This window comes from Condylura cristata, unplaced genomic scaffold, assembly GCF_000260355.1.
Source record: "Condylura cristata isolate star-nosed mole 26May11 unplaced genomic scaffold, ConCri1.0 scaffold00017, whole genome shotgun sequence".
Classification (NCBI taxonomy): Eukaryota; Metazoa; Chordata; class Mammalia; order Eulipotyphla; family Talpidae; genus Condylura; species Condylura cristata.
In genome coordinates, this window is record NW_004567118.1 from 32,017,999 (window position 1) to 32,039,947 (window position 21,949).

Genomic DNA, 21,949 nt, shown 5'->3' on the forward strand with positions numbered 1-21,949 from the left:
GGGCACGTGTGGCCGCGCGCTCCGCGCGCCCAGGTGAGACTGCACCATGGGGCAGGCGGGCTGCAAGGGGCTCTACCAGTCGATCTTCGACTACAAGACCGAAAAGTACGTCATCGCCAAGAACAAGAAGGTGGGCCTGCTCTACCGGCTGGTGCAGCTCGCCATCCTGGCGTACTTGGTGATGTGAGTCCTCCGGCCTCGGCGGGAGGGGGGCGCCGGCGCAGCTGGGGAATTGGCGGGGTGTGCTCGGGCTCCCGGCGGTTGGGCTGATGGCTCTGCTTGGGGAGGGGTCCCTCCTCGGGCCCTTGTCAGGGCGGGGGACAAGGAGAGAGTCCCAATGGAGGTGATGAGATGCGAGCAGTGGCTTTTGGGTCCCTGATTTATGAGGCTTTCCCTGGTCAGCTCTTTCTTCTAGGGCTGGCGCCCCCAGCGTTAGGGCTGTGGGAAGGGAGCAAGGATGCAGGGGTGGGCTGCAGCTGTGCCCCAGGAGTGCCCCTGGGCCTTGGCCTGGTGCTGGCCCAAGCACCGGCTAAGTTATTTATAATCATGAGCTCAGTGCCAAACTTCGCGCTGGGGCAATTCATGAGCCTGGCATGTTCCAGAGCTCCCTCTGGTCAGCTTGCCCTCCCACTGGCTGGCCTCTCTGGTATCCAGGTGGGGTCCTGCCTAGGGCCCCTCCCCCCCTCACACCCAGCTTCATCATCTACCCACCGCCCGCACCCGCACCCTAGCCAGAGTTGGGTCATCAGCTGAAGGAGCAGTTCCTTGGGTTGCTCAGCCCGGCAGAGTCTTCCCCTGAGGAGGGAGTAATGACTCCAGGTCTCTGGGATGCTGCTGTGCCTGTTTTGCACCCTTAGTAAATGCCAGTTGAGTCATTGTTCCTGACTGGGAGGGCAGCCCTGCCGTCCCGTCCCTCTCCCCGGCCTGCAGGCCAAGGCCAGCACACCATGGGCTTCATCCCTAAGGTACCTGGCTGTCTCTCAGCAAGGTGGACCTTTCCTCCTCCACTTGGTTAGCGCCCATTCATCCCTCACACCTGGGTTCTCCATGGCTCCCTCTCCTCTTCCTCCTAGGCATTCCCACAGGGTAATTACATGCTTATTGTGGAATCACTTAATGCTCACAGCTGACTCCCTGCCAGTTTGGGGGCCTGGTGTCACTGGGGGAGCTTAGTGCTTAGCAAATGCTTAGCGATTAGGTATGAACTGAATGAGTGAGTGAATGCATGTTGTTGAGTGGTTGACTCAAATGGCACAGTACCCTAGAGTGCTTTAGAGATGGGGGTGTCTAGGACATACCAGCTCAGCACCCACAGCTGAGGAGGGGGAAGCATCCTGGTGCGCATTCCCTGTACAGAGAACCCTGGCACCCCACACCACTACTGCATGACCTCAGGCAGGCAAATTCCTGGCCCCAGTCTCCCCAGCTTTACCAGTTACTCTCCCACAGTAAGAGGATGACTTGCATTGCTTGAGCCTTGCTCTGTGTCAGGTGCTTCTGATGCTAAGCAATTTACGTGTGATCTCATTACACAATTTGTTGTTTTAATGTAATTTTAGACTTACAGAAAAGTTATAAAAGAATAGTACAAAAACATTTTATTCCTTTCACTTAGATTCCCCAAATGTTAACATTTTCCAACATTTGGGTTTTCTCCCTTTCTCTCACCCCCTCCCTCACCCAGACATATGTGCATTTTTTGTTATTAGAATAGTTTATTTTTACATCATTTTGTGCCCTTTTCCATCTCAGTTGTAATCCCTGTGGGCTTCCCAACACCAATTCACCCGTGTGCTGTCACTACAGTCCCGTGCACTAGCCCCCCACTCCAGTTTTGATCCCATTCCACTCCCATAAAATGTCTCTGGTATATAACTGTTCATTATTATTATTTCCGCCCCCCTGCTCCTTTATGCTCCTGCTATGAGTGAAACCATCCATTCTTTTTCTTTTTCTTTCTGGCTTATTTCACTAAGCATGATCCCTTCCAGTGCCACCCATGTTGCTGAAAAAGGCATGTGTTTATCTTTTTTGATTGCTGAGTAATATTCCATGACATATGTGCATTTTTTACTGTCAAGGCCAAGCTGAAGAGATGATGCCCTTTACTTCTAAATAGGTGTGTAAATAAGAGGGTATTTGGCCAGGTATAAGTATGAAAACTAGGTAGTTAACTATGGCATAATATTATCTAAACTATAAATTTTTTTATAAATTGCCCCCACTAGTTATCTTTATAAAAAAAAATCTGAAATCATGCCTTACATTCAGTTCTCATGTCCTCTTTAATCTGGAATTTTTCCTGAGTCTGTCTTTGTATTCAAGATGTTGACATTATTTTCAAAATACAGGAAATTTTTGAAAACCATTTTAAAACTGAAATAATTCTCACACATATAACCAACATTAGACCATATAAATGATTCCGTTGAGTGGTTGTTAGTACATTTACGTGTGGTACAACCATTGCCACTCTAACTCCAGAACAGTTCCACCAACCCCCCAAAAAGCACTAACAGTCATTCCTACTTCTCCCCTCCTGCCATGGGCTTCTCCGTCTCTGTGGAGTTACCTGTTCTGGGTATGAGATGAACTGAATCACACATTACATGGCCCTTCTCTGTCCTCCACACGGACCTGGCAGGCTTCTCCATGGCCTCTCTGGTTCAGTCTTTCCTTCCTGACCTAAGTGCCCCACAGTGACACCCTTGGGCGTTTGGACTGTCTCTGCATTTTACCTGTTAGGAATAATGGTCCTAAAAGCATTCATGTCCAGCTTTTTGGGGATCCCGTCTTCATTCCTCTTGGGATAGACACAGGTATGCAGTTGCTGGGTGCCCACCTTCTGAGGAGCTACCAGACTTTCCAGCGGCAGCCACATTTTACATCCTCGTCAGCCGTGGACGAGGCTGACTGTTAGCGGTGTCGTTGTCTGTGTGTAGTAGTATTTCCTGCTGGTTTTGGCTTGTATTCCCGTACAATATAAACCAAAGAGACAAGTGGTGTTGAGTCTCTTCATGTGCTGATTAGTCATTTGGATAGGTTTTTCTATTTTGTTTCTGAGAACCGTCTATTCAAATCCTTGGTCCCATTTACAGTTGAGTTGTCTCTTCAATGTTAAGTTGGGAGAGTTCTTTCTGTATTTTGGCTACTACGCTCTTCTCAGTTACATGATATGCAAATATCACCTCCCATCCTGTGGGTTTTCACTTTCTTAGTTTCCTCTAAGGCACAAAAGTACTTAGTTCTGACAAAGTCCATCAGGATTGTGTAGTCCCACATTTTGTAGAATGTTCCTCTTTGGTTTAGTCTGAGGTCCCCCAAAGACTAGTTTCAGATTATGCACCCCTTCCTCCCACCCCCAGGAGGGAGGCGCCTTCACCCCATTACTAACCCTGGAGTTGGCTCCCAAGGTCACCAGCCAGCTCGTGGGTGTTTCTGGGCCTGCCTGACTGCAGGGCCCCCTTCCTTGGAGCAGCGTCTCCTGCCTCTGGGCTTGCTTGTCACCCCTACTGCTGCTCACAGGAGAGGTTGCCACAGCCGTGGGAGTTGTGACCTGCCCGGCTCCACCCCACCTTGGGTCTGGGAAACTTCCCCAAGGGCAGCAGTGAGCCTGATGCCCGCCTACTGGGTCCCTTCCGCAGCTGGGTGTTCCTGGTGAAGAAGGGTTACCAAGACACCGACACCTCTCTGCAGAGCAGTATCATCACCAAGGTCAAGGGCGTGACCTTCACCAACACCTCGGAGCTTGGGAAGCGGCTCTGGGATGTTGTGGACTATGTCATCCCACCCCAGGTCTGAGAACCTGTCTGACATTGGGACCCAGACTGCAGGACCTGATGGGGGGAGGGTCACATGAGAAACTCCCCAGGGCCCCGCCCCAGGGCCTCTATTCATTGCCCATCTTGCCTAGGATTTGCAGCTAGAGACCCTGCCCAGATCCTGCCCCCGCACCAACCCCCATGCTCTTTGGGCCTTATGGTCCTGCACTGTCCCCAACCAGCCCTGCGCTTGAGACCAGGGGGCCCAGAGGACCTGTAGGTCAGTGGGAGTCAGGGGCCTGGCAGAGAACCCCACCTTTAGATTACCTCTGCTGCTGAGAATGGTTTCCCTTCCCCCAGCTCTGGACTTGGATTCCAGCACTAAGGTCAGAATAGGGATTTGTGGGGTGGGGGCAGTGTGGGGTTATGGGCCTGGACGGGACCTACCAGAGGCCTCAAGGACTCTGAGGTCATTGGACAGGTGGTGGGATCCACCAATTCGGGAGCCCTGTTATCTCCAATACCCTGCAGAGGCCCCATCCCCTGCCAGGTAGCCACGGGAAGGGTCCCCTAGAAGGCAGGAGGTTCCTCACCCGCTCTCTGGTTCTTCAGGGAGAGAATGTCTTCTTCATCGTCACCAACTTGATTGTGACCCCCAACCAGCGGCAGGAAGTCTGTGCTGAGGTTTGACTTGGCACGGAGAGCTGGGTGGGTGGCAGGGCCCTGGGGCTATGTGCCTTTGGGTAGTAACTGCATGGTTTGGGGGACACACAGGTTTCCACAGGGTGTGACGCGGGGTCTGGGAGAACCCTTGTCCTAACTCGGGTGGGACGTTGCTCTGATCTGGTTCCTGCAGGGAACTGCCACCCCTCCCCTTCTTTCCTGGCAGAGTGAAAGCATTCCCGGAGCCACCTGCTATGAGGACAGCGACTGCCCTCCTGGGGAGCCTGTTCTGACCGGAAATGGTGAGGCCCAGAGCAGCCTGGGCTGGGGAACAAAGGGGCTTGCAGTGGGACGTGCCTGGCTTTGACCCTGCCACCTCTGCAGGAGTGAGGACTGGGCGCTGCCTGCGGGCAGAGAATATGCCAAATGGCACCTGTGAGATCTTCGCCTGGTGCCCAGTGGAGACCAGGTCCAGGCCCACGTGAGTGTCTTAGCCTCGGGGCCCTAAGCAGATCCCTGGCCTGAGCAGTAGGTCCAACCTATTGGTGGAGACAATCCTCATTCTCAGGACCCCAACATGAGCACACAAACTGTCCTTGGCCAACGCGCCAGGGGCCCCAGGCCTGGGGGAGGGACCGGAGGGTTGCGGCAGGGCCTCCTGGACAGTCTGTCCTGGCTTGGTTTTCAGGAAGCTGCTCCTGAGCAAGGCTGAAGATTTCACCGTTTACATAAAGAATTTCATTCGTTTCCCCAAGTTTAACTTCTCCAAGTATGTGGGGCTTGGCTACTGGGGAGCGGGAGGGGCAAGGGGCTGGGCTGGCCCTTGAGACTAGACCCAGTGACTCTGGCCAGGGAACAGCAAGTCTTACTTTCATTTCATTGGCTGTTCATGGCCTCCACACAGGACCAATGTGCTGGACACCAAAGACAGAACTTTCCTGAAGTCCTGTCAATTTGACCTCAAGAACCCTTACTGCCCCATCTTCCGCTTGGGGTCCATGGTCAGCTGGGCGGGGAGCAACTTCCAGGAGCTAGCGCTGCAGGTGTGTGGTATGTGCTCCCCAGCCCTCCCTCGGCTGGACTCCGCAACGAGGGTGGGGCCTGGGGGTGGGCTGGCCTGCAGTCACCTGACCCAGCTGTGACTTGGCCAGCTGTGCCTGCACCGAGGCCTTGGGCACTAGTGAGGGGTCCTTTCAGCACTGCAGCCCTGCTCTCGACTCTTTTTTTTTTTTTTAATGGATACAGAACTGGGGTACAGGCCAGAGGCTCAGGGGCGGTGAGAGGATTCACCAGAGACAGAGTGGGGAGCAGAACAGGCAGATCGACGAAGTGCACTGCTGAGGGGAGCAGTGGGTGGGTCAGGAGAGGTCTGCCACGCCATGTGGTCACCTCCGGGGCAGGCAGGATCGAACTCATGCGGAAGTGGCTTTAGCTTCCCAGTGCTGTGCTTTAACCCGCTGCGCCACCAGGGAGGGCCCAGCTCTTGATTCTTAGGGCACCAGCTGACACCCAGTCAGGAACCCCCTCTGATGGAAGGAGCCTGTCCTCTAGAGGGCGCTCCCCTTCTGTGAAGCATGAAGTAGGAGGATGCAGGCTGGGCATTGTGGTGATGTGCTACTAATCACTCAGAGGCGGGTCGGTACCCCTGGACTGCCCTCATCTTGTCCACTTCTCCATGCTGAACTTTTGGCTGTTGCCAGAGAGTTCTGCGCACTGATTTCTTGCCTCCTTTTCATCAAGGGTGGTGTGATAGGAATTCAGATTGAATGGGACTGTGATCTTGATAAAGCGCCCTCTGAATGCAACCCTCGTTATTCCTTTAATCGTCTGGATACTTTTTCAGAAAATTCCATCTCCTCTGGATATAACTTCAGGTAACTGGGGCTGGGCCTGGCACCTTGTGACCTGACCACCTTTGTGTCCTTTCCTGGGACAGTGCCAACACTGAGACACCCCTATCTGGGGGTGGATGTCAGCAAGGAGGTGCAGGGAGCCTGGCTTTTCTGCTGGGTGGGCTCCCACAGGCCTTTGAAGGGGGAGAGGTTGGCCCACCGTGCGGTGAGAAGTCCTTCATCTGAGGACTGTCCAGCTAGGATTTTAGGGCCTGGGTGAGTCCTGATGTAGTGCCAGCAGGAGGGTCTGAGCCACTCCTAGGGCTGTTGCATCGGGGTCCTGGGAGTGCTTGCACATCGCTACAGCAGCTGAGTGTGTGCTGCTGCCAAGTGGGGAAGGCCCAGCTAAGCTGGGGTCTCCCCTGAGTTGTGTCTCCCCCAGGTTTGCCAAATATTATCAAGATGCTGCTGGGGTGGAGTTTCGCACCCTAATCAAAGCCTATGGGATCCGCTTTGATGTGATGGTGGTTGGCAAGGTATGTGTGGGGGGAGCTGGGGGGTGGGGGGGTTCTCTCATCCTGAGGCTGGGCAGGTGGTGGTTGGGGTGGGGTCACTGGGAGGCCCTGACCCCCTGCCTCCCCAGCTGTCTTTCTGTGCTTCAGGCAGGGAAGTTCAACATCATCCCCACGATCATCAACGTGGGCTCTGGGGTGGCGCTCATGGGAATTGTGAGTATCTCTTCGCCTTTGCCCCTTCCCCTCGGAGCAGGCAGTAGCACGGGCAGGAGGAGGGGACCTGCCCTAGAGTAGCTGTCCCCATGTCAGGAAAGAACAAGAGCCGGCGAGATGAGCAGGGGTGTGGGTGAAGAGGGCCTTCTGGAACCTATAGGCGCCCGCAGCCCCAAGGTGGCCGTGACTGCCTGAGAGGCATCTTCCTGGAGCTCCAGGGGACAGACAGGAAGGGTGCAGGGGTTGGGGGAGACAGCGGGGTGTCTGGCATCTTGCATCAGCTCCTGAACTGTTTAAACCTGTTTTTTCTTTTTAAGTATTTCTCAGCCTTTGCCTTGTTGTTATTTAGGGTCAGAAACTTCTTTTTTTTGGTGGGGGGAGCTGTCTTTGTTTGCAGTGTAGGATGTTTCAGCACCCCTAGTTCTCTACTCACTAGATGCCAGAAACTCCACCTCTCCCAGCTGCAGTGCCCCCAAATGTTTGCTGACATTGTCAAATGTCCCCTGAGGGGTGGGGTGGGAGGTGGTGGCAAAATCACCCCCAGTCAAGAACCACTGGATAAACGGTGAGAGGCAGGAACTGGGTGTAATCCTTCCTCAGATCTGTGCCTCCAGCTCGCCCAGAGGGGCTCCTGGCCCAGGAAGCACAGCTAGCTGGAGGGCAGAGGAAGGCTTCCCCTTCCCCCATCATGCCCCTTTGTCCTGTACTTGTCATTGTCAGTGAGTGGCCGCTTTTTAGCAACTTCTTCCCTCAATCCTCTGCCCCAGTGACTATAAAAGCTCCGTGGGAGGCTTCTGGCAGGGACTAGGATGGGCTTTTCACATCAGGAAACCTGTCCCGTGTCAGGATTCAAAGAAGCCAGCCTCCTGAGATGGCAGACGTGAGGGCCATGCAAGTGAGCCCCAAATGCTTTACTGCAAACGTCCTTGTTAGGGAGCCTGCAGGCTGGCACCTGTGCCTTCTTAGCGATGGGCCATCCACCCTCAGCCATCTGTTTCTTGTAGGGGTAAAATAGGAACAAGGGCCTCTGGGAGACTTGCCTGTAATGAAGGTAATGGGGAAAGCCGTGGTAGAGGCTGGCTGGGCTTGGGAGGCGTGTTCTCTATGGAACAGGAATTGATAAGTAACATTTCTGGGGCGGGGAGTGGCCAGCGCCAGAGGACCAGGCTCGCCTGGTCCTGCCCCCTTGGAGCCCTCGGGGCTGTGGGTAGAGCGCCCTCTGGTGGAGAAGATGTGCGTTGCATGAGACCGGTTCCGGCCTGAGGCTCCTACGGGCGGCCCCTGGTGGTTTTACTGTTGGCTCCCGCCCCCTTGACCACCGCTGTGGTGTCTTGTTCAATCCCAGTCCACTCCCAACCCACCTCTCTCGCCGACTGTCGACGGATCTTTCTAAAACGCCACCATTCTGGTGGGGTACTGCCCCATTCACAGTCCTTCAGTGTCTCCTCTGGAGGATTCAGACCATAGTCCCAGGGCCCCACCTGCCTCTCCTGCAGGCCCTATGGAATTTCCCAAGCTTGCTCCTACCTTTGAGATGCCCTGCCTGCATTTCCCCTTGTATAAGCCCCTGCTCAGCCTTCCACACTCAGCCCAGATGTCCCTCCCCAGGCTGAGTCAAGTCCTCTTCTCCCTGCTCCTCTCCCTATGGCAGGTCAGGCTGCTCTGTCACAGTTAACATGCCAGTCTCCACCACCAGAGGGAGAGCCCCCAGACAGTCCCACTGTCTTACCCACCCACCCCTCACCCCAGCGCAGCACCTGGCGTATGGCGCGAGCTCAGCAAACATTTGCTGAAGAGGTGACTTGATGGGGTCAGTGTAATTGCCGGGTGCTGGACTACAGGCTCAGGTGGACGCTAGGTTAACTGCAGTGTCCGGCCTTACGGCCTTGGACAAAGCTGCCTCATTGGCGCCTTTTCCCCACCCCTCGGGGGTTGTGGAGCACGTAAGTGGAAGGTAAACGTGTCCGGGTGCCGCCTCTAGTCTAGGGTGCTGAGCCAGGAATCCCAACTCTATTGCAGGGGTCTTTCTTCTGTGACCTGGTACTCATCTACTTCATCAAAAAAAGCCACTTTTACCGTGACAAGAAGTACGAGAAAGTAAGGTCAGTTATGCTTTCTCCCTGGCTTAGAAGCTTTCCTTTGGCTTGATATTGGTGCTGGGATGTGGGGAGTACACCATGGGGGTGCTAAACCATAGGGTGCTCTGCTGGTGGACAGGGGAAGGTGGGACTTCGGGATAAGGACTCTATAGAATTGGATTCTTTCTTGGAGAAGCTGGCAGCAGAAAAGGCCGCCAAAGGCCGAGGGCAGGAGACCTGGTTTCCAGGCCCGGGTTTGGCACTGTCTCTGCACAGGACGTGGACAAATAAGTCCCAGGTCTCCTTGCCCCTCGACTTCTCTCTGGAATAAGAGAGTCGGTTTACATACGCAGTTTAATTTTAGGATTCTTGGACCTGGAGGTCCTGGAAAGCTAGGGTTGAGGAAATGCAGAGGGTAAGGGGAGGAAAACAGGTTTGCTTTTAGGGGGCATATTCCCAGGTTCTCCTGGGCTGCGTGTGTGTATTTCAGGAAGGTGGAACAGGTATTTCCTGTATTTCTAGGAGGGTAGGAAAAGTCCAGTGCCTCCATGCCAGCCACGAGGGAAGGCTTCCTGGGGGGCTATCTGGGACTAGGACGGGGACTCGCAGATGTGGGCACCAGGGGGCTCCTCAGAGCCACCACAAGCTGGGACAGTGGGCTGTAGCTCAGCCTGAGTCACCTGCCTCAGCAGGACCCCAGGCCTGAGTAGCTGGAAAAGGGGTGCCTCCTACAGGCACGGGACTCCACAGGGCCCACGCCTGCCAGTCTAGGGGAGGAGGTTGCTCCTAAGGCCAGGGTTAACAGGTTGTGTCCTGCCCAGGGACCTAGGGGTCCTCGATGGGCTGGCAGAGTCCTCGCAGCAGGCTGAGACCCCAGAGGCCGAGTATGAGGAGGAGGGATCGGGGCTGCCGGAGCAGCCTGAGGCACAAGATGGAGGCGGTGGCCAGAAGGGGACTGGCTTCGAGTGCCCACAGCTCCCCGAGTCCAGGTGAGGGGCTGCTGGGCAGAGTGCCAAGACCCAGCCTGAAAGACACAGCTGGCTACTCTGCTCCCTGCTCTGGGGTGACCTGGTCACAAGGCATGCTACTGAGGACCCAGGAGAGCTCTGGATCCCAGCTAAACTCTGGGGGGGGGGGGAGGGGGTGGGGGGGGGGTGTGTGCTGCTGGTGCTTCAGCCCTTCCATGATCCCCACCAGCCCCCTAATACCCCTAAGTAACCACAAACCTGCCAGCTTGCAGTGCTATCCCAACTTAAGACGGTAACAGCACTCTCATGGCCTCAGGCTTTCTCTGCCCAGCACTGCTCTGAGCTCTTTGTACATTAACTCTTTCCAGCCCTTAGTGAGGCGGGCACTAACATTCCCTGTTCTCCGTACACAGCTATTAATTGGCAGAGCTGGGATATGAACCTGGGCAGTGTGCATGTAGAATACAGTTCCGCGCCAAATTATTCTGTCTAATCCAATCCCCGGGCCCTCCCCGCCCATGCCCTGACTTCCCTAAACTCCTTTTCATGTGACAATCTGAATCTGCCTTAGCCGTGCGCTGCCTCTGCTTTGCTGTGTGCCCTGTAGCGGGCGACTGGCCAAGCCTGTGTGTGTGTACAAGCCAGGTGAACACAGTGCCAGGGGGAAATACTGATGTTTGTGGACAGAAAGGAAGGGGCCAGAGGCTCTGATCCAGCTTTGGGGGGAAGGCTTTCTGGAGGCTCTGGGAATGAACTGCAGATGGTGTTTTCCCGACAGGCACTGTGGTGTGCCACTACCACCTGGAACAGAGGCTGAAGGCCAGCCTAGCTGCCTAGATTGAGCCCCGGCCCTGAGGCCTGGTTCTGAGTGCAGATTGAGTGCTGGGGAAGAAGATCCTGTTTCCTGTTTTTCCCAGTGAGGGCTGGACACAGGGGTCCCTCAAGCTCTGTCAGACTAGGGTTCTGTGACTGTCCTCTTGCATAAACTGCGTTTCAGCTCACTGGCCTAGGGCAGACTTTCCTCTACCCCCGGCTCTCATTCTGCGCTGCCACCTGGGCTGGCAGCTAAAGTGGAGGCTGGACGTGGGCAGGCGTGGAGCCAGAAGTGGAATGGGATGAAGAGGCGTGAGGGAGGCCAGGGGGAGGGGCTGGGGGCTGCAGCGGCCCAGGAGAGGAGGTGGTGAAGGCTGGAGGATGCCCTGGGGGACTCAGGCCCCGCAGCCTCCAGTGAGCTATCAGGTCAGGTACTGGCCTGAGCTCTTAGCCTGTTAGGGGGAAGAATGTGCCCCGTGGGTCTGACACAGCCTCACCTGGGGTGTCACTATAGTTGCTGCTCTCTTGGGGCTGCTTTGCTTTGTTGGGAGAGAGCTCTAGAGCCTCAGCCTGAGCATCTACCTGTGTCTGGGCTGCTGCCAGGCCACTCATTGCCTCTCTAAATGCTTTGCCTGCCTGCAGTGCAGCCAGAGGCTACAGAGGGTGGGGTCTGTCTTTAGTGAGGTCTTCCCAACTCTTCTGTGTGCCTTCCCTCCCCCAAACCCTCCCCAGGTTTGGCCATTTGGGGAATGGAAAAGTGAATGCGAAGCAGCTGGAGAACCTGCAGACAGTGGAGGCCTAGCCTGAGGTGTTGGCTGAGAGATTTGGTGAAGACTTTGGGGGCAGAAAGCCCAGCTCTGAACTGGAAAGTCCCCTTTGTGAGGCAATGGACAGGGGATCTGAGGCACAGCCATCTCTCCTGCACTTCGGGATCCTGGTACAAGCTCTTTGTGTGTGGGGTGGGAGGCTTCCAGTGGCCAGAATGGCTCAGTTCTAGGAGAGGTGGCCCTGGACATGGAAAGGGGGCACGCCAGGAGCTGGGTGGTTCTGGAGTGTTTTTTTTTTTTTTCCGAGAACCTAGTTGGACATTCATTCCCTTATATACAGTAAACATTTCTTGCGTGCTGTGTGGGCTGAGCCCCATCCAAGAAATGCTTAAATGAGACGTTGACCAGTCCCCTCAGGGAGGGACTTTGGTCCAGGGCCATCAGAGCCTGGCCCAGGCCCTCTGGCCCTCAGCTTCAGCTGAGACTTTCACAAATCCCTGTGGAGAATGACGGCTCCTCAGAGAAGGGCTTTGGTCAGCATCCAAGGGGGTAGTTGGTCTTGCCCTCAAGGATGAAATTAAAGGGTTAAGGAGGACACCAGGGGACAGCAGGCCCTGGAGGGCTGAGGCAGGCCAGGGGCTCCTAGGCAAGGGAGCATGCAAGCCTTGTGAAGCTCCGGGTAGAGCACCTGTCTTGGATGGCAGTGCATCTGCTGGCTCAGGGGGGCCGCCTGTGTCCCTGTCGACTGGCCTCTCTCTTTCCTCAAAGGCTCAGTCAGGATTAAAGCAGTAACTGATGGGGCTCACCTGGCAGGTGGAGAGTCTTTAGGGTCACCTTCACCCCCTCCACCCCAGCCCACGCCCTGCAGCACTCTGCTTCCCTCCTTCAGTGGCTCCAGGTGTGGTCCCTGGATAGGCAGCAGCGGCATCACCTGAGGGTTGTCAGAAATGCAGCCGCAGGTCCCACCCGTAGCCCTGAATCCGAACCTACATTTCAACATTCCCAGGTGGCTCCGGTGCTTGGATCTGAGAAGCAGTGGTTGAGATGGAAAGTCCTAGTTCTGAGGGTGACACCAGTTTCTAGGTCACAGGTGCTACCTGGAGAGGAGCCTCCCTACCCCCAGCAAAGTGGCATCATTTCCTTAGAGTATTTCATCTAGGTAATACTTATGACTCAAAATGTAAAAGGCCCCAAAGCATAGATGGTGAAGAGTTTCCCTGTGTCATACCCGTTTATTGGCAAACTGTGTTACCAATTTCAAGAGGTTCCTGTTTTGCCAAAAATCCTCTTGGTTCCTGGCAATCTCCCTCAGAAATGAACTTTCCTCACACCTGCACCCCAGACCAAGTCTCCTCTGTCAGAAAGAGACATGATGGGGTATGCATAAGTCCTGGGCTAGGGGCTCCCCCTCCCGTGTCTGAGTCATCCCTGTATAAACAGAGGCCCCCAGCCCTGAACCTGGAACACCCTCACCTTGGCACCTGGTAACCTGGCAGCATGGCCCACCTGCTGCATTCTGGGTGATCCACTGTGGCCCTTCCCTTCCTCACTACAGCAAGTCCTTGGATTTGAGGATCATGCATGTTACTCTTGTTACTTTTGGGAGGGAGTAAATGGGGGATGGTTGCCCAGAAGTTGCTCTGGTAGAGTCTGAGAACAGTCGTACTATTTTATATAGAATTGAATATGCCCTCCCCAACAGCTCTTTGGTCAGCAAATATTTACTGAGCACCTATTGAGTCAGATGTTGGGCTACATGACAGTGATGCAGGAGGGCAACACAGCACTCCCCCTACATGGGTCATCTAGTGGGGAGCTGACTGGATCAACGGTCATACACATCACCACTGAGTAGGGTGCTTTCAGCGTTTTTAATGCAAGTGAGTAGCGTGCTTTAGCCAGAGGTTTCTCATGGAAGTGACATGTCGGTGGAAATCCGAAAGGTTGGTAGTAGCCCAACTAGGCACAGAAGCCTTCCTGCCAAGGGAACCACCTGTGGAAAAAGTGCTTTGGCAGAGAGGCCTTCAAGGAACTGGATACAGTGTGACTAGAGCTGGTTTTGTGAGGCTTTCTATTCATCAGGCTGACTTTAGGGGTCACCCTATTAAATTTGACCACAGTAAGACAGCTGTTTTGAGTTCAGCAAACTTTCCAGGTGGCCTCACTGCAAGAGGTCAGGAAGTCAGTGACCCCCATTATAGCTTCTGATGGTGTTGCTAAAGTTCCTTGCTCTTGCTGAGTCCTCCTCACTGCACTCCCCCACTTATGCATTAGTGGGAGGGTCACTGATCTTACAGAAACTCACTCTGAAATGAGAAATGGGAACCCGAGCTCTTCAATTTTGGAAAGGCCTTCTGTCTCGAGGAGTGGTTATCTCATCAGGAAGATGAATATGCCAGCCTCAAGCTCGCTTCCAAGCTGACATTCCAGGATCACATGAATTCCTGTGCTTATGTCCAGGCCCTGGCCTCAAGCCATCTACGTGTTATTTTCCTACTGACTAGGATTTACTGAGATGCTGGCCAACAGGAAATGTGCAAATTGGGTGCTATCCATGTGACATCATGGGGACCAACCATGAAAAAGCAAAGTGCCCTCTACTCCTGATGCAGGGGGCATCAGGACCGATCAGTCACAGTTGCCTTTCCGCCTCCACCACCACCTCGGTTCTTTTTTCAGTGGCTGGCTGTGCCTTGGGGGAACAATAATAAAGAGGGAGTGTGACAACCTCTAGGGATAAAGCACCCCAGTTAAGGTCTGCAGTGCCTGAAGAATCCCCCACCCAACTTGGATGGCATCTTGCATGTCTGGAAAAGGGCTCCGGTGGGTTCCAACCTGTCCCTCCCTCCACGTGATGCAACTCCCTGGGAGCCTACTCACCAGTGGACCCGGGGAACACTTGCCAAAGGACATCTCTTTCTGCCAGCTGTTTCTCCTTGGGTTAGGGGGATACAGAGTTAAAGGCAGGGGATGGCAAACACGTTCTGGAATCTGTCCAATGATGTATTCTGTGGTATTTTTATTTGGTTATTAAACAATAAAAGGTGTTAACTTTAAATGTGTTCTGACTTTTCTGCCTTCATATCATTATGGTCACTAAGAGTTTTTGGAGGAAAATATAGGAAGGCAATACCAAGCAGAGACATAAGAGGCAATCAGGAACCAAAATATTCCTAACAAAGGCACATCTTATAAAGAAATTCAAAAGATAGAAAATTTTAAATGAGCAAATATTAAAAGACTAGGAAGACACTGATAAAACTGGTATTTTTCATGCAAGGTGTGATCTGATAAAACTGGAATTTGAAATCAAGTTTTTATCGCCTACAATAAAAATTTCCTAAAAAATGAGATAGGTGTAAAGACATTTATTGCAGTATTTTTAATAGTGAACATTTCACACAACCTTACTGCCTAGCAATAAAGGGGAATGGTCAAGTTAATGTGCTCATTTAACACCCTCCCCACCCTTTTCTTACTCAGCCTGAGGAATGTACCCTCCTTTCCTACTCAGAGAAGGCAGAGAGGGCTAGAGGGTGGGGAGGGGAGAGTGTGTAAGCCAAAAACATGAGCACCTTCACTAGCAGTCAAACAAAGGGTTTTGAGGTCATTTGGAGTGGGAGGTCAGCGGTGGCTTGAGCTGGCTGCTTGACTTCCTGTGCAAACGAGGTTCAGAACCCAAAAGGGGATGTGGGATTCCTGGATCCCAGCTCCATTTCCTTTATTGTCCACAGTCCACTTGCTGTCTATAAAGGGGGCTGTGGATTCGAGCTCTCCAGATCCCTTCTGATCTAAAACAGATTACTTTTAAAAAGACCGAAATCTGGTCTAGCTCCTGATAGAAATTTCCAAAGGCTTTTCCCAGTTGCTCCTGGGATCAAGGCCAAAGCCCCATCCTCCACCAGCCGGTGTAGGTTTCCCTTATGGCCTCTTTTAATTCTCCAGATATAGGCCAAACTCCTTCCTGCCAACTCTTCACACATGCACTTTCTTGTAAGTAATCCCATCCCCACAACAGTCTTTGGGTCTCAAGTATTATTTCTTCAAAGAAATGCTCTTTCATTCCCCCATTGCCCAACCTGGGCAATGTTTGGGCTTCTCAAATGCTCTGTGTTCACGGTACTGACCATAATTTAAGTATCTGTGAAATTAGATGATTCTGGTCATCCCAACTAGACTATAAATTCCAAAAGCAGTATGTTCATTCCTAGAACTAGTCAACTTCTATTTTTCAATATATGAATTTTTACCCTAAGATAACCCTCCCGGCAAGTGGTCATGCACTAGGTTATATAGAGACAAGTCAAAAGTTTAGGTGAAGCATCTAAACAGTCTGTTTAGTCTGCATTAGACAAATCCTAGAAAAAAGAGCTACTTTTTAGTGGAAAACACAGCTGCTTGTAACTACGGGAAATAGAATGGAAATGGCGCCATTCATATCTGAAAGAAGTGGTTAGTGGGAAGAAAGGCAGGATTTTGAAAAGATACACTCACCCAATACACAATAGCAATTAAGCAATTCATTCTGCCTCTGCCTCTTCCCAGCTAAAGCCTCCTCTGCAAGAGGTATTTAGACTCCCTGAGCCTCAGATGCATCAATAAGGGTTAATAATCTGATCGACACCATAAGAGTAAGACAAGGGTATAAAAGGTGCAAGGCACAATGCCTGGCATGTGGGGAACACATAATATTAACCAATTAGTTCTTCAGATGTAAAATTTTTATTTAGGCCTTAGCAGCCTCTCACTCTAGAGAGGCTATACATACTACAAGAACCTTACAGATGGCTGGCTCTGAGGCCCAGTTTCAGCTCTCCAGGAATCAAAACTTGGAGATTTTGCACCCACGGCAAACGAAAGGTATGCCTCAAGGTAGAAAAAACTCCACAAAGTGTCTCACGCTTCATTTAATCCGAAGAATATTACAGGCTCTTCCTCTTCAGATATAAATTATTCATAACGTTACAGAACAAGCAGCGAACTCAACAATTTAAAAACTAAGTAAGTCTACCCGGTGTTAAATTCTGGCATCAGTCCTCGCAATCTGCTTTTTTATAAAAAGTCACCTCTGCCCCCATTTCAGTAGACGTGCACCATGCCGTAGAGGAATGTCCAGAACAGGACGTAGGTGAAGAGGCCTCCGATGAGACCTCCTGTAAAAAGAGGTCTTCGTGACTTAAAATATTTGTTCCACCTCCTTCCTGCCTTGAGAATTAAGAGCAGGGAGAGCAGGATGGAGGCAAGCAGGTAGAAGATGAAGCCGTAAAGGCCGGTGAGGCCGAGGATGCCGGCCGTAGCCCCGGATAGCGCTGACACCGAGGTCCGGCAATAATCCAGGACGGCGGCGTTGCCTCGCACAGCTGCCTCGCTGATGAACGGCGGCCCTTCCCGCTTGGCCACCACAGCTGCCATGGCACCCGCCCGGGCTCAGCCTCTGCTTTCCCACGGAACTACGGAAAAAACCAAGTTACAAGTGGCGCCGAAGCCTGGAGAATTGGGTTCATGCTACCCCCTCCCCCTGAGGCTTCCGAGACCTCGCACCAGTTCAGGGTCTCCAGACACTGAGAAGGCTGAGGGCTCGGGCCGTTGGCAGGGCAGCGTCATGTCTGCATTCCCTGCCCGGTTACCTGGAACAAGGCGGCAGATAGTCCCTCGCTATCCCTTCAGACAGTCAGAGGTAGAGATTCCCGCGGCGCCATCTTGGGCCGGAGGCTGCTGGGAATGGCCCAGGCTGCGCATGCGCTAATGCCGCGCCTCCACCCACTGGCGCATGCGCTATGGCGCCTCGCGTACTCCCACCCGCCCGTTTTTCTACACACGCACTGGGACTGCCGAAAGCCGAACAGCGCTCCGGCCAGCGATTGGCCAGGGGTTGTTAATTATTCATAAGGGGGCGGGCCGAGCCAGATTGCCTTTGTTAACTGGGAGGGCGCGGCCGGGGGGGATTTTCGCTGCGGGCTTCACCGAGCGGTACTTGGTTACCAGATTGGGGCGAGATGTCCTACATCCCGGGCCAGCCGGTCACCGCCGTGGTGGTGAGTGCGCTCGTGTGGGCTCTTCCACCTCTTGACTTGCCCCCACTTTGCAGAGCGGTAAACTGACACCCGAAGCAGGTTGACCAAGCCTGGGTCCTCGCGCTCCTGCAAACTGGAGTTCAGGGCTCCGGTCCCCGCTGTTGGGGCTTTGACCGCGGTTCCCTCCAGCCAAGAAACGGATGGCTGCGACCCCAGAACCTCCCGTGAGCCTGGGTCGCGGCCAGACCCCGCCCGCTTTCGCTGCTTTGGTGGACTCCTTTCCGCCAAGGACTGGGGAGGAAGGCCCTACTCTGGGAGTCTGGGAAAGCGCCCCCTTCCTGGCCTGCGTTCCCAGCTGGGCAGCCGCGGGGGGCGGGCGCCGGCCCCGACGTCCGTGAATCGCAGCCTCTGGAATGAGGAAGTGCTTCCTCTGCTCCAGCCGGTGCCGCCGCCCAAAGGGAGATTCGGGGAGCCGAGCAGCCCCTTACTCTTAATGTCCAGTTTTGCCTCCTTGGACCACCGTCCGGTCCAGGGTGATAAGATTCTGCACCGAACTTACTCTGAATCTCTAGCCGGTGGAGCACAGTTCAGAGTTCCCCTGACTCTTTGGACCTGAGGAGACCCAGGTGTCTAGCTAGGGTCAGATCGGGTTCTCGCCTCTCCCCTTGGTCTGTCTGGGAAGCTAGGCACTATTAAATAGGCAAAGGGAGGCTGGGATCTAACACCACATCTACAGCTGGGTGGGGGCCAGACTGAGTCCCAGAGCGCAGTTTGATCGCTGTGGTGGAAGCCGGCAGGAAGGACCTGGGTTTATGAGAAAAAAATGCCTGCCAGGCAGGCAATGTTGGACGTCCCAGCTCCAGCGCTGTGGGGCTGCAGCAGTATCTCAGATGGGCACTTGTGTGCTGATAGGGGTGACATGTGAGGGTGAGCACAGAGCACCAGCTCAGGAGGGAGAAACATTGCTGGGCCTGCTGACAGCTGTCCTAACTTCACCCTAGATGCAGCAGCCTGGCTTTTCCAGATCACTAGCTGCCTCAGAGAAGAGAAACCAGGTTTGCTTCTTACCTAGAAAGGAAAGGGTGCAAGTGAAAGGCCAGAGTGGGTGGTACCCTGCCTGACCTCACCGAACAAGTCAGTGACTGGGCCTTGTCTCCTAGCCCAAGGGCCAATATTGACCTTGAGGGTGGGGCAGAGATCCTGGAAGGTGTGTGGGTGTGGGTATGTTGAGGGGCTAGAGCAGGCTTGGAGGGGGTCACACTTTGGAGCCTGAGCAGCTAGGTCCAGTGGGTCTCAGGGTTAAGCTCCTGCTTCCCATCCCCCATAGATTCTTCAAAGCTGTAGGACCATGACCTCACAATTCTAATACTAGGGACATGTCTGAACATGGTGGGGTCTGGCCTCTCCCTCTAGTGTTTTGGATTGGGGATAGGATGGGGAGGCTTCTTCCCTGGTCTTTGCTCCCCACACCTCCAGGTAGTTAAGCCATTTTGGCCTCTCCTCTGAACTCGGGCACCACAGGTCCCTGTGCCTTCCTGACATTTGCCTGGATGGCTCCTGACACTCCAACTTCACATGCCTTCTTCCAGGGTCCCTGTAGGTTCCGCCTGGCCGAGAGGGTGGGTGCCCCCTTGACTCCTCTCTGCCAAGAGTGCTGCTGTCTGTTGATCTCACTTTCCAAGCAGTCATGTCCTTTGGTCTTCACATCCTGCCTCTGTGAAACATCTGTTCCTTTTTTGTCTGCCTCAGTGGTCACTGCAGCAGCAAACCTGACCATGCCCAGCCCTTCTCACTAACTCAAGTGCCTCCTGGGGCCCAGAACCAAGGTCAGGTGGCTGAACTGCTGGTCATCCAGACCTGGTGTAAATGATCCCTCATTGACACCACTCAGGTTCAGATTGGGCCACCTTTCACCTTTTTCCTTCCTGTTTATTGAAATTCAACCTTTGGGTCCAGCGAGCAAGCCAGCCTGGCTCCCAGCATCTGCTGACTGGAAGGGTGCTGCTAAGGCCAGAGCCCTAGGGCCCTCCCCTGCCTCCTATACTGCACAAGAGCAGGGCCTGGCACTGAGGAAGAACCCTTTTCCCTTGGGGCTGCACGCTCCACAGCCTTTGTGATCCAGCCCCAGCCTCTTACTTTAGCCTAAACTTAGCAACTAGTTCGGGCACTGCACTATATACTCTGGCCTAGGCAACATGTATCCACGGCTCTTTTCACCTCTGTTCCTGTTACCTACAGCCCTTCTCCTTCCTGTGCAAGTTTATCTCCTCTGCTTTCCCTGCGCAGCTCCTGATTGCCCATAACAGGCTCAGCAATCTGCGCTGCCTCAGCGAGGTGACAGTGTTCTTTTTCAGGGCCTGCTCCCTCTTACCTTTGTTGTCTGTCCCCTGGGACATGGCCCCCATCCATGGCAGCCACTCCCTTGGCATGGCTCTGAGCTGGCCCAGTGGCTAGGGGCTGCTGCTGGGGACAGCTTCACCTTCTACATACCTGCTAATTCCCAACTCATTTTTTTTCTCTTTGCCAGCAAAGAGTTGAAATTCACAAGCTGCGGCAAGGTGAGAACTTAATTCTTGGCTTCAGCATTGGAGGTGGGATTGACCAAGATCCTTCCCAGAATCCTTTCTCTGAAGACAAGACAGACAAGGTGAGGGGACCAGGGTCCTGGGACTTCTCTACAGGGCACAAAGGCTTGAGATAGTACATTTCTGCTTCCTGGGTCTCGGTGGAAGAAACAGATCTCATTTCTTTCAAATAATCCTGAGCAGGTCCAAGAAGTGATCTAGTGGGAGTAGGTAGAGGTAGAGGTAGGACTGGCTCTCCTAACCCTAAGAAGGTCTGTGCAGACCGCCTGTGATGCAGCCAGCGTCAGGGGCTGGAGCCTCCTACTTCTCTCCTTAGCTCTGTCGAGACAGCCTGTGCTAGGGACAGAAGGGTGACTGGGACTATGCCAGGTTGAGGTTTGCCCTGCAGTGAAGGGGAACAGACTTGACCCCCGGACTTGACCTGGGTTGTCTTTTTCCAGGGCATTTACGTGACACGGGTATCGGAAGGAGGCCCTGCTGAAATTGCTGGGCTGCAGATTGGAGACAAGATCATGCAGGTACCGGGTGTCCCAAAGGAGGGAAATAGGTTTGGGTCAGAAGATCTGACCAGAAGCACGTCAGGGATGGGGGTAGCCCTCACTCCTGGGAGCACCTGGGGGATCACTGAAGCTATTCTGGAGGCCGTGCTGATGTTACCCGCCAGGAAGGGGCCCATCTCCTCTGTCTCTTTCAATTGTGGTGCCTGGTGCCTCCCAGCCAGGTGACATCAGCTTGGAGGTATCTGTCTGACGGTGGCAGCTCTGTTGCTTCCATGTCCAGAGCAGAGCGCTGAGATGGGCTATTTTCCCCCGGGACCAGGTGAATGGCTGGGACATGACCATGGTTACGCATGACCAGGCCCGGAAACGGCTCACCAAGCGCTCGGAGGAGGTGGTGCGCCTGCTGGTGACTCGGCAGTCGCTGCAGAAGGCCGTGCAGCAGTCCATGCTGTCCTAGAAGCCCCGGCGGTCCCCGGCTCGTTCTGCCGCCTTTGTACAGTGACACACTCCCATGCTGTCTGTTCCTCATCCTGACTTCTGCTGAGTGCTGGTCCCAGCTCTGAAGGGCAAGAGCTGGTCCCTGGGCCCGACCCAGCCTCTCCTCCCCTCTCCTACGACTGGCCCTAGGCTCTGGGACCAGCTCTCTCCCTTGGATACTAAGGACTGGAAACAACAGACCTAGAGCTTAGCTGTACTGCCTGTAGTGACCACAGGCTCGACCCTCAGACCGGGTGACCTGGCCACAGCAGCGCCCGGGCCGTCAGGAGGCCCTACTTCCCGAGAGCTGGAAAGCTGGAAAATAGCTGGGGAGGCCATCTGGTCTCACAGTACCCAGGGCCTAGGCTACTCGCTGCCCAGAGGGGACTCAACACAACACACTGCCAGAAGCACTACAAAGGCCTACCTGGATCAAAGCCAGGCGGGCTCACAGTCTATCCCACTGAACCCCCATAACCCCCAGGGGTGCTGGTCCTCCAGGGTTCACCTGCATCCAGGATTTAGATGAAGTTGGATGCTGACATTTGCCTTTAGACCTGTGGGTTTAACTTTTGTATTTTTGTAATCACAGCTTTGATACAAAGTGTTTTTATCTTACTACTTGCTAATTCTACTTTGTAATTTAGTTTCCTAATTCACAAGCAAGTAAAAATGCCTTACTTCCATGATGGTGTTCTCTTGTGCTCAGTGAATAGTCTGGGGGTGGGCTGTAGAGCACATGCGTGGTACGCCTGCTGGCTAG

The 21,949-nt window shown here is 53.9% G+C and overlaps 3 protein-coding genes across 6 annotated transcripts; 2 read left to right on the forward strand and 1 right to left on the reverse strand.

Moving 5' to 3' along the window:
• The first annotated feature begins 6 nt into the window (after nucleotides 1-6).
• P2RX5 (purinergic receptor P2X, ligand gated ion channel, 5) lies at nucleotides 7-16,398 on the forward strand. 4 transcript variants are annotated; one of them, XM_012726170.1, is made up of 13 exons: nucleotides 7-183; nucleotides 3,645-3,795; nucleotides 4,374-4,445; nucleotides 4,618-4,726; nucleotides 4,809-4,905; nucleotides 5,113-5,193; nucleotides 5,329-5,467; nucleotides 6,165-6,298; nucleotides 6,699-6,792; nucleotides 6,919-6,984; nucleotides 9,004-9,086; nucleotides 9,884-10,051; nucleotides 11,576-16,398. In XM_012726170.1, the coding sequence occupies exons 1-13, from the start codon at nucleotides 47-49 to the stop codon at nucleotides 11,643-11,645; spliced, it is 1,401 nt and encodes a 466-aa protein (XP_012581624.1). In that variant the 5' UTR covers nucleotides 7-46; the 3' UTR covers nucleotides 11,646-16,398. The 4 variants fall into 4 exon arrangements, with proteins under 4 accessions (XP_012581624.1, XP_012581625.1, XP_012581626.1 ...); XM_012726171.1 differs by having other exon boundaries at nucleotides 4,651-4,726; XM_012726172.1 differs by lacking the exon at nucleotides 9,884-10,051.
• A 104-nt stretch (nucleotides 16,399-16,502) lies between these two features.
• On the reverse strand, nucleotides 16,503-17,347 carry EMC6 (ER membrane protein complex subunit 6). Its single transcript, XM_004684763.2, has 2 exons — nucleotides 17,238-17,347; nucleotides 16,503-17,060 (listed from the first exon to the last, which is right to left on the reverse strand). The coding sequence occupies exon 2, from the start codon at nucleotides 17,020-17,022 to the stop codon at nucleotides 16,690-16,692; it is 333 nt and encodes a 110-aa protein (XP_004684820.1). The 5' UTR covers nucleotides 17,023-17,060; nucleotides 17,238-17,347; the 3' UTR covers nucleotides 16,503-16,689.
• Nucleotides 17,348-17,539: 192 nt separating this feature from the next.
• Nucleotides 17,540-21,872, forward strand: TAX1BP3 (Tax1 (human T-cell leukemia virus type I) binding protein 3). The gene is made up of 4 exons (XM_004684764.2): nucleotides 17,540-17,645; nucleotides 20,152-20,271; nucleotides 20,650-20,727; nucleotides 21,029-21,872. Exons 1-4 carry the CDS (start codon nucleotides 17,607-17,609, stop codon nucleotides 21,164-21,166), a joined length of 375 nt encoding a protein of 124 aa, XP_004684821.1. The 5' UTR covers nucleotides 17,540-17,606; the 3' UTR covers nucleotides 21,167-21,872.
• The last annotated feature ends 77 nt before the right edge of the window (nucleotides 21,873-21,949 follow it).

Coding starts and splice junctions, on each gene's coding strand:
- EMC6 (XM_004684763.2), bottom strand. CDS start 17,022: ATGGCAGCTGTGGTGGCCAAGCGGGAAGGGCCGCCGTTCATCAGCGAG.
- P2RX5 (XM_012726170.1), top strand. CDS start 47: ATGGGGCAGGCGGGCTGCAAGGGGCTCTACCAGTCGATCTTCGACTAC. Junction 3,796..4,373: donor ACTATGTCATCCCACCCCAG/GTCTGAGAACCT, acceptor CTGGTTCTTCAG/GGAGAGAATGTCTTCTTCAT. Junction 6,985..9,003: donor GGGTGGCGCTCATGGGAATT/GTGAGTATCTCT, acceptor ACTCTATTGCAG/GGGTCTTTCTTCTGTGACCT.
- TAX1BP3 (XM_004684764.2), top strand. CDS start 17,607: ATGTCCTACATCCCGGGCCAGCCGGTCACCGCCGTGGTG. Junction 17,646..20,151: donor AGCCGGTCACCGCCGTGGTG/GTGAGTGCGCTC, acceptor TCTCTTTGCCAG/CAAAGAGTTGAAATTCACAA. Junction 20,272..20,649: donor CTGAAGACAAGACAGACAAG/GTGAGGGGACCA, acceptor GTCTTTTTCCAG/GGCATTTACGTGACACGGGT.